The following is an 11,316-nucleotide window of genomic DNA, read 5'->3' on the forward strand; positions in this document are numbered from 1 at the left end:
TCATAACATATATTATTATAATAAAAACTATCGATATTACGAGTCAAAATTGCCAAAAATAGCAAAATTTCAATCAAAAATTAGGTTGGAGAAAATGTAATCTCAAAGTTCAAAATCGGTATACGTTAAAAAAATGCATTTTCTCGGCTTCCCATGGGGCAATTTTCTTCATTCTTTTTTTGTTCCCAAGTAACTCGAGGAGAGCCATCTAACTAAACTTGCTTTTGTTTCGTTATAATAGATTAATTTATTTGTAAGAAAAGAATACTATATATTTTTTCCAGTTGTAGACTTTTTTTAGGTAAACTTACTACAAGTGTACCTTGTACCATTAAAAAAAAAACAAATATTCTCAAAAATAAACAACCATTTTCAATTTCGTTGCAAAGCGAAAATCCAGCAGCACCATATTCTAGTCCAATCAGAGAGTGCAGCAAGCATCTCTACCGGTTTCGAAACTTATTAGTCTCTCATCAGGAGGTACATATGCTGCTCTCTCCGATCCAACCAAAACAAACCCCGGCGGCGTGCAGTCCCGGATTGCAACGAACGAAATGGCATAGATGCCCTAGCGGCAACTGCTAGCAAAAGACTAAGTTTTCACTCTAATGGCATATAAAACAACATAATGTTGCTCTACATCCCACCAGACTGAAAACAATGGGAACCTTCTCTGGTTATATTAAAAATATTCTCATTTGAAAGCTGTATAATTATTTAAACAATCTTTATTTAAACAAATTAAATTTTTTTGTTATAATCAATAAATTAATTTATTATAATAAAACAAAAGCAAGTTTGACATTTAATAATGCGTTAGTTAGGTGGCTCTACTCGAGTTACTTGGGAACAAAAAAAAAAAAAGAATGAAGAAAATTGCTCCATGGGAAGCCGAGAAAATGCATTTTTTTAACGTATACCGATTTTGAACTTTGAGATTACATTTTTTCCAACCTAATTGAAGAGCTTATTTCCAAAGTGTCTTAAATCCATGTAAAGTAAAACTGAGAAATTACAGATTATCGTTCAAATTTAACATACAACTTATACAATTTTCATATGCACTTTTAAATAGTAAATAAGTCGTTTTGGTACATAAAACTTCATTCTAGACCTGAAGAAATCTAAAAAGATTAAAAAAAAATTAAAAAATCGAAATTTTGGATTTAAGACACTTTGGAAATAAGCTCTTCAATTTTTGATTGAAATTTTGCTATTTTTGACAATTTTTACTCGTAATATCGATAGTTTTTATTATAATAATATTTGTTATGAGTATTTTAAAACTATGAAAATTGGTGTGGAGAAAGAGGACAAAACTAAAAAGGTGATGGTTTGAAAATTATGATCCTATTATTTATATCTTTGCCGTAAATGCCGGTAAACTTTGACCGGTTGTATCTCAGGAACCACTAATTACAATTAAACGTTTTTTTTAAAGAAGCGTCCTGCCGCTTTTTTTCAATACCGTTTTCATGACTTAATTTAATTGAATATTTCCCGAGATATTCTAATTGTTTATAAGCCAAAAATTGTTTATAATTTTAAAATATTCCTGAGGCCGCTTAAATAGTCCAATTTTAATTCTGTAAAGTACATTAGATAGATACAGTGTCTTTATACAAAAAATCATAGTTATTCTTATGTATCATAATTATTGTGGTTATTATAGCGACCGTAAATTTTTAATTAACAATTCAATTGTTGCTAAACTGTTCATTAAATTTCCATGGGCTTCTGGAATTATTATCTATATTTATATGAAAAGAGCTTTTATATTGCCAAGTTATTTAATTATTGATAAACAATTACTTATCTAAAATTTTAGTTAAAAATTAAAGATTTTGTTTAAAAAATCCGCATATTCCGGTGAAAATTTTCGTCGAAGTAAATCGGCAAAAACACGTCTCTGTGCAGAATTTAATTACGGTGACTTTTTATTTGTGAAAATTTTGTGAAAATCAACAGAGTAAGAAAGAAAGTTCGTAAAGAAAATCTGTGCAATTTTCAGGTAGATCGGACAGGTAGTTTTTCAGTTAGAATGTCCACCGCATTTAAAAAAGCAGTTTTGATAAAAGTGCTAAAGTTTTGACAGCTGCATCTTCATCTTTTATTTGTCTACCAAATCGTAAAGTGATACACACTGAAATGTTTTTTGAATCGCGGAGTAATCTACAAAAGAAAAGGGGAACAGTTGTTTAACCGTTGATTGATAAATACGGAAGGATACGAAAGCCTATGCATTATTTTGTTGTCTTTAAAACCTGCCCGTACAGTGGCGCGCCTAGCTTAAATTTGTTGGAACTAGCCTTAGAGGAAGTGTAAAATTCTCCCTACTCAAGGAACTAGCCAAGAACACGCGGTTATTTTACGTGGCCCGTATTCAAAATTTTGACGCAGCAGTCACTATCATATTAATCTGTATTATTTTTTTTTGTTTTTGTTTTTGTTTCTGCAAAAATGTTGAAAATATAAATGACTATAAAGTTTTTTTCACTAGTCTTGACCTCACAAGTAAATACTTTTCGAGTTATTTGCGAGTAAATATATTCATTTCTCAAAAAATAGTACGTTTTTAGATGGATTTTCGCAAATAACTTAAAAAGGAAGTATTTCACCAAAAAACATTCATAGCAAAAATACAGCTTATCAAAAAGTGAAAAAAAATGTTTTATATAAATATGACATATGAAGTCGTAGACCCAGTAAAAGCAGAGCTGTAGCTAATGAAAAGTAGGTTCTTATTATTTGTCAAATTCAAAATTGAATATTTCTACATGAAATAACCAAAAAATTAAGAACTTTTCGGGGAAAACTCATCATAACTTTTTTAAAAAGTTTAAAAACAGATTTTTTTTTTGAGTTTCTAGTATCAGAAGTAAACAAGTTGATCCCTTTTTTCGTAAAAAAAAATCTAAAAATCACCTTCTAATTAGCATCTCAAATGAAATTAATCAGTAGCGCTTCATAAGTTACTTTGTTACTTTACGTATGTATGCTTATAGAGTTTCAATTTTAACTATTTATGGGAAATAAGCCACAATATTATTAAAAAATGATTTTTATTAACGTTTCGACGCCCAAATCGGGTGCCGTTGTCAAAATACAAAATACTATTGTATTTTGACAACGGCACCCGATTTGGGCGTCGAAACGTTAGTAAAAATAATTTTTTAATAATATTGTGGCTTATTTCCCATAAATAGTTAAAATTGTAAAAATGCCACAAGAAAATAGCTTCAGAACAACATTATGCTTATAGAGAATCTGTAAGTTTCATCGGTTCAAAGTGCTTATTTTTGAAAGGCTGTAGTTAAAAGGGCTTCAATGAGTTACTAATCACGAGTATATGCAAATTCGGAACAGCCATATCTTAACCAATTTTTGTATTACAGAAAAACAAAATATTCAGAAAAGCAAAACCTTTACATTTTGGGATATTTCGTATCACTGATAATTAGAAAGTTATTTAAAAAAAAGGCATTTTTTTTCAAAATAAAAAAAATACTGTAAAACTAAATTTACGATGGAACTTACAGATCATATTATAAACAATACATAAGTAAAGTCACTTGTGAAGCAGTAACAATAATTTGATTTTATTCGTCTTGAGGGGCCAAACGAAAAACACAAACAACTTTTTTTCTTTTTAAATCGTGTTCTGTTGTGATTTATAGCAAATTTATAGTATCTCTTTCGAAATAAAAATTTTATGCAAGTTCCCTTTTAGAGGGTTATTTTCACGCTTTTTTAAAACTATCTTTTACAAAAAAGGACCAACTTTATTTTCAGCGTAACGTGCTTACTTTAATGCTAGAAACTTTTTTAAAAACAAAAACAACAGTTTTTTTTAAACACTTTAAAAAAGTTGCGATGAGTCTTCCCAGAAATATGCTTTATTTTTTGGTTATTTCACGTTGAAATATTCGATTTGGAATTTGACGAATAAGAACTTAGTTGTCATTAGCTACAACTCTGCTGCTACTGAGTATAAAGATTTTATACAGACATTTTTTTTAAATTTTTTATAAACTATATTTTTATTGAATACTTTTTTCGATAAAATACTTACTTATTGTGTTATTTGCGTAAAACCGTCTAAAAACGTGTTTTTGTTTTTGTTAAAAAACGAACATATTAACTCGCAAATAACTCTAAAAGTATTAGCTTAGTGAAAAAACTCAATAGAACAAAACTTGCTACAATTAATCAGTTTATCCACTTGATAGATTCTAGATAGTATTAGACTTATTGATATTATAGCTACCTAGCCTTATACAAAGTGGATTTAGAAAGCCACATCTACATTAGACAACCTAGTGGATATTGAATCTGTAATTCATGGATCATTTGGATGTGATCAAGTATGTTTGGCTTATGGCTACCTTTTATTATAGTTTATAACGCGTGCCATTTGGGGATTAGATATAAGAATTCTATTAAGTTGGTCAATTCCAGGAAATATAAAATTTATTAGTAATTTCCTATATAGACGAAACTTATTCGAATAGATAACATTCTTTTAGACTCAAAAATCCAATTAAACGACATTCCTCAATGGTCTACTCGTTGCACTTTTCCTTATTGCCATCAATGACATCGCTAAATCACTTAACCCACTAGTCATTTAGAAATTAGAGAATTGGTCAAACACTACTGGCCTAGAATTTTCTCCCACTAAAACGAAAACTCCAAAGAAGCACATTATACTACCAAAAATCTACGTAAAGAATTGCTTCTTCTACTTTTTCTTTTATATAGGCAGTACTGCCTGTTTTTCTTCAACGGTGCCTTTCATTCTGTCACTAAATTATCATTCCACCTTTTCCTTGGGCGTCCTATACTTCTTCGGCCTAACGGTGACTTGTCCCTGGCTATTCTTACTATCCTTGATTCAGACATCCTGCTTATGTGTTGATTCCACTCTTCTTTTCTATTCTTTACCCAGGTATTTATATTGTCTACCCCACATATGCATCTGATTTCCTCACTTCTTACCCTGTCCCATAGTCCTTTTCCAGCAATCCTTCTTAAGATCTTCATTTTGTTGGTCTCCAGACGTCTTTGTATTTTGCTTGCATCTGATCTTGTTTCGGCAGTGTAAGTCATAACTGGTCTAATAACTTCAGTCAATTGACTTATATATTCGGTCCTTTGTTTCCACTCTAAGGTGTTTGTTTCTCGAAATTGTGTCGTTTAGGCATCCGGCCGTTCTACTGGCTTTAATTATTAGTCTTTAACCTCTTCTTCGATATTATTGTCGGCTGATAGATTAATTCCCAGGTATTTACTTTTATTGTCTAAGTCCAATTTGCATCTTATTGGTTCTTTGGATATTACTAAGCTTTTTGTTTTTTTGGGCTGATATTTTCATATTCATTTCTTTTGCGTTAATGTTGAATTCGTGCAGTAATCTTTGTAAGTCGTCTTCGCACCCTGCTACTAACACGGTGTCATCAGCGTAACAGAGTATTTTTATCTCTTTATCGCCCATTTTTTACCCTCTTTTTTTCTTCACTTGTTTTATTATTGCATCCAGCGTTATGTTAAACAGTAGAAGGCTTAGTGAATCACCTTGCTTGATTCCTGTGTTTGCTTCTATATGGGTTCTGTTATTATTCCGTTGACTTTCATTTCTATTTTATTTCGTACATAAATGTTTTCTATCAGTTTTATAATATCCAGTGGTCAATTTTTGTCATATAGTAGGTGTGTCACATCTTTTAATTGTATTCTATTAAACGCTTTCTCTAGGTATATAAAACAGAAAAACCCTCGGTTGTTATATTCTAATGATTTCTCCGCTATTTATCTTATCACAAAAACTGCATCGTTATGATCTTCCACTTCTAAATCCTTGTTCAACCGATATATTTATGCACGCCATTATTGTCTTCATCAGTATTTTTGTTATGAGTTTCAGTATAGTGCTCCGTAAATTTATCCCTCTATAATTACTGGGGTCTGCCCTATCACTTTTCTTAAATAACGCTATCATCTGAGTGGTACTCCATTCTTCTGGAATTCTTCCTGTAATTTATTATTTTACTTATCAGGATATTCAGTTCTTTGTGAAGTCTCTCTCCTCCGTATTTTAAAAGTTCATTAGCTATTCCATCTTTCCCTGGTGCTTTTCGATTTTTCATCTGTTTTAAGGCGTTCGTTATATATTCCTCTTTAATTTCTGTTTGCTCATCCGATTCTAATCCTGGTTTTCCAGTTCTTCATGATTAGCTGTGTTGTATTAGTTGGTAAGCTGTTCTCCTTTTTAGTTATATCTCTGATTTGTTCTTTGTAATTTTAAGTTGGTACCTACTGTTATCTTTTATAGGTTATTTTGATATTTTTATGTTGGCGACACTGAATACAAAATGACAGTCACGATGTAATAAAAATTTGTACTTTGAAGATAAAAATTAATAAAAACCATAATTAAATAAAGTAGTTTTTATTTGAAATATAAGTAAGTAAAAAAATAACACTACATGAAAGCAAAACATGGTGTCAGAAGTGATTTAAAGCCATTGGATTGAAAGGAAAAAGGCAGGGAAGTTGCAGGTTCGTTTCCCTCCAAAATTTGAGACTACAAAATCGATAAAAATATACAAAATTGCAAAACAGTACCTACAATGGAGTATTCTAAGCCTCCTGAATCCTTCAACGTGAATGAACCACAAGGTTGGACAAAGTGGAAACAAAAATTTGAAATCTTTTTGTTGGCTTCTGGAAGAAGCGAGGCTGCAGAGAAAATAAAAGTGGCATTGTTGCTGAATATCCTTGGTGAAAGTTGTCTGGATATTTTCAACACATTTCCCGAAAACAAAAGAGACAATTTTGATGATGTTATATCTTGTTTTGATAACCACTTTCTGCCCAAACAAAATATTTGTATGGAAACCTTCAAGTTTAATAATATCCAGCAAAAAGAAGGTCAGGGCATTGATTCATTTTTAACAGAACTTAAGAAGCAAGCTGCAAATTGTGGATTTATTTGTGAGAAAGACAATTGCAAGCAAAGTTATGCAGATCGAATGATTAAAGATAGGATGGTCTTGGGCGTGCTTGATAAACAAGTTCAGAGACATTTGCTGAGAGAGACAACCGTGACTCTGGACAAAATGCAAGAATATTGTAGGAGCATAGAGGTGACCTTAAAGCATGTCGAACTGTTAAATACAAAAGAAGAAACAGAAGAAATAAACGCAGTTAAATTTAAGTTTACAAGAAACTGTATACGGTGCGATACAAAGCATGAGGTGAGAAAGTGCCCTGCATATAACCAAACCTGTGAGATTTGCAATAGAAAAGGACACTTTTCTAACCTTTGTTTCTGGAAAAATAAGCAGAGAAATGATGAGCAACCAAGCTCGTCAAATGAACAGGGAAAAAAGGCATCTGAGGTACAAAAAAATGTAAAAATTCAAGAAACAAACTGTGTCGAAACTGAGGTCGATGGTTTTGATAACAATGACGAAAAGATTGAAGAAGAGTCAATATTTATTTTTGAACAAAAACAAGACTCAAATAAAGTAAGTTGGTATGAAAATATTCAGGTGAATAATATAAATATAAGATTCAAATTAGATACAGGGGCTGAATCAAGTATTTTGCCACTAAAATTTTTTAAGAACCTTAATATTAGTGAGTCAAAAATATTACCGACAACCATGACCATAATTTCATATGGCAATTTTAAATCAAAGCCTGTAGCCTGTAGGTCATATAACCTTAAAATGTTTGTATAAGGATACTTTTAAGAACATAAAATTTTTAATAGTGGATCTTGATTCAGAACCTTTATTAGGATTAAATGATTGTATAGATTTTAATATGATTTCTCGAATAAATTCTGTACATACGAAAATTTTTAATGAAAATGAACTGCTGCCTAAAAATGGAGAGGAGTTGTACTCTAACTTTAAAGATCTTTTTGGAGGTTTGGGTTGCATGCCAGGTTTAGTAGATATAAAATTAAAAGATAATGCTGTACCTGCGATCCAAACATAGAGGAAGGTCCCATTAGCCTTGCATGACAGGTTGAAAAAATCACTAGATGATCTTGAACAGAAAAGTATAATATCTAAAGTTGATTATCCTACGGAATGGGTAAATTCGCTAATGATTGTAGAAAAACCTAATGTGTCCCTTCGTCTTTGTTTGGATCCAAAACCAATAAACAAATATATTTGTAGAGAGCACTATGTTATTCCCAGATGTGACGAAATCCTCTCTAAGTTAGAAGGAAAAACAATTTTTTCAGTAATAGACATGAATGATGGTTTTTGGCAGGTCCAATTAACTGAAAAAGGTTCAGATCTCTGCACATTTAATACTCCATTCGGAAGGTACAAATTTCACAGAGTGCCCTTTGGCCTAAGTAGCATTCCAGAGATATTTCAACGTAAAAATATGGAAATTTTTGGAGATATTCCCAATGTAAGTATTTATTATGATGACATTATTATGGCTCTAATCAGCAAGATCATGATGTTGCATTTAAAAAAGTCCTTGAAAAAGCTTTAAAATATAATGTAAAATTCAATTTCGATAACAGTATAAAATGTCGGAAGTTAATTTTTTGGGTCAAAACATATCAAAACAAGGGATTAAACCTTCACAAAAAAATATAGAGGCAGTGTAAGCTATTGAAACACCATTAAATAAAAAAGATTTGTTGAGAATTCTTGGTCTTTTTAAATTTTTTTCAAAATTTATCCCTAATTTGTCACAGTTAACTTCTGGGATGAGAAATCTGACAAGAAATGACATAAATTTTGAATGGTTAGATGTTCATTAACAAGAATTGGATACTTTAAAAACTTTAGTAACAAATAAACCGATTTTGAAAATATTTGATGAAAATTTGCCTATAGAAATACAAACAGATGCTTCAAGTCAAGGTCTTGGAGTTGTCCATGTATTTGTATCAATATGTTTTACTTCTATCAATTCTTTCATCTCTGCTGTTTGACCTCTTATCATTTTCCACATTTCTTTTTGCATCCCGTATAAGTCGTGTTACATCTCTTTTGAAAATGCTTACCAATGTTCTGTTTTCTTCCTTCTTACTATTGAGTTTAACTAATTTCAAACTCTTTTATATTCTTCATATGTTTGTCTCGTTCTTTTGAATTTGTATTCTAGCTAGATTTTCTTTTTTTCTTGGCATTTTATTTTTATTTTTTTACAGATCCATGGTGTTCTCCTTTTCTTTCGTATATGTTTACTTATCTTACGTTCTCCAAGGGCGTCCGTTGTTGTCATTTTGATATTATCTCTAATCTTCCTCCAACTTTCTTCTAAGTCTTCATCTGGTGTTATGTAGTTTTCGTTGAGTACTTTTTATAGTCTTCTCTGGTATAGATCTCGTGTTGACAAGTCTTGTAGCTGTTCTACCTTTATTCTTGTCTCACATTCAATAGGGTCTTTTTTCCTGTTTTTTTTTTTGTAGATGTATTCTGATTTTTCCAAGTACTAGGTTGTGATCACTTCCGATATTAGCTGCACTTAAACATCTTATGTCTAGTACTTGAGAATGATGGATGTTTCTGTTTGTCAATATATAATCAATATCGGATCTGTGTGCTCTTGTATTTTTGAATGTATATTTTTGTTGATCTTTGTGTCTGAAGAACGTATTGTTTATTCGAAATTCGTTCTGAGAGCAAAAGTTAATAAGTAGGTCCTAAAGAGTTTACAATAAATTATTCAGAATTGATTAACTTCTTGGGAATAAAACTGGATAATCGTCTATCTTGGTAAGACAATTTACACTCACTCCGACTGTCAGCTCAAACGGGCTCAACTTAATGAAAAATATCTCTCATAAACAATGGGATGTCGACTTCCAAACTCTTATGACTGTTCACTGAAATTTGGGTTTCAACCTGAGATACAATACGCTAAAGTGTTACGTTTGGCTTGTTTTCTTGTATGGAATGAAATCATGGATAATAAAGGCCAGCTCCACTAACAAACTTGAAGTCTTTGAAATGAGGTGCCTGCACCGAATGCTTAAAATATCATGGGCATACTTAGGGACATATTGCGAGGAGAAAGATATACTTGTCGGCAACTGGAACTCGAAGAAAACATAGAGGGTAAGAGAGGTCTAGAAAAAGATGTCATGGCTGGGCAATATTCGCCAAATGATATTAATGAAATTACTCTTAATAGAATAATGTAATCGTGACTATCTAATATCTCACCTGACAATACAATGCACGGTGGACGCCTACGCAGAAATACACGGCACCTTTAAGAAGTAAAGTTAATAATAAATAATTCAATAATTATACTTAGTCACTATTTTCCCCCTAACTCGGAAAATATCGACCGCACGAAAAAACTTGGAAGAAATTGTAGGAAATCGCGATTGCAACAATTTACAAGTCCTTACCATTTTTCTCTCGAAGAGTTTAAAGTGGCCGAGCGGGTTACTAAGTCAATTTCATTTAAGTAAATACGGTTGCAATATCTCCAAACAAAATATACAATCATCAGAAGAGACTGTAATTAACGAAAATAACTACCTAATTTTTTATCGAGATTATGAGGCAAATAAGAAATGTACAATATCTAAAATCACCCAGTGAGTATTTTTCTCGTTAAATAAATTTTTTATTAAATAAATTATATTATATATATTATATAAAATTATTAAATAAACTTTAGAATATTCAATGATTTGTTTCAAGAATTCAAATTAAAATACAAATTACAACACAATTATTCTTGCTAATTTAAAAACGAGTTTAGAAAGTAATACATAGGTACACTCCAATAATTATTTTAAAGATCGCCATTGTTATCGTTGAATGAGAACTCAAATTTAAAGGCATCAAAAGAAATAAATATTTTTTACTGTAATCCGATCGACCCGACCGACCCCAAATTCCGATAACCAAAGCTACCTGAGTACGTCTCATCGTTGTCTAAGGTAAATTCAATCTCGTACCTAGAAAGCTGCTAACGCCATCTATTTCTAAAACCACTGATGTCGTACATAAACGCTCATTTAGTTTCGTATCTTCCAGTATATTTATCAGCCAACGGTTTAACGTTTCTCACTACGCTCAAGCATGCCGGCGCGAAGCCGCAGCGAAGTGAGTCGAAAGTAGTGATATTCAACATGCTGTATCTCTAGTAATTTTACTCCGATCAATCTGAAATTTTCAGAGAGTATTCTTGAAAATATGCAATTTTATTTGAAATAATAAAAATTAAATACTTCAAACCATACCCCTCCCTTAACGCGTTTGAAATGTGGACATTTAGAAGAGTGTTAAAGATTTCATGGGTAGAGTCACGAATATA

The 11,316-nt window shown here is 31.4% G+C and overlaps 1 protein-coding gene across 1 annotated transcript; it reads left to right on the forward strand.

Annotated features, from left to right (window-relative positions):
* The first annotated feature begins 6,629 nt into the window (after positions 1-6,629).
* Positions 6,630-10,097, forward strand: LOC126883805 (uncharacterized). Its single transcript, XM_050649475.1, has 2 exons — positions 6,630-7,529; positions 9,960-10,097. The coding sequence occupies exons 1-2, from the start codon at positions 6,630-6,632 to the stop codon at positions 10,095-10,097; spliced, it is 1,038 nt and encodes a 345-aa protein (XP_050505432.1).
* The last annotated feature ends 1,219 nt before the right edge of the window (positions 10,098-11,316 follow it).

Source organism: Diabrotica virgifera, chromosome 4 (genome assembly GCF_917563875.1).
Source record: "Diabrotica virgifera virgifera chromosome 4, PGI_DIABVI_V3a".
NCBI lineage: Eukaryota > Metazoa > Arthropoda > Insecta > Coleoptera > Chrysomelidae > Diabrotica > Diabrotica virgifera.

What these genes read in the sequence shown, in the direction of transcription:
- LOC126883805 (XM_050649475.1), top strand. Translation starts at nt 6,630, where the DNA reads ATGGAGTATTCTAAGCCTCCTGAATCCTTCAACGTGAATGAACCACAA. An exon ending in AAAAACAAGACTCAAATAAA is followed by an intron (nt 7,530 to 9,959) that starts GTAAGTTGGTAT and finishes TGGATAATAAAG; the next exon opens with GCCAGCTCCACTAACAAACT.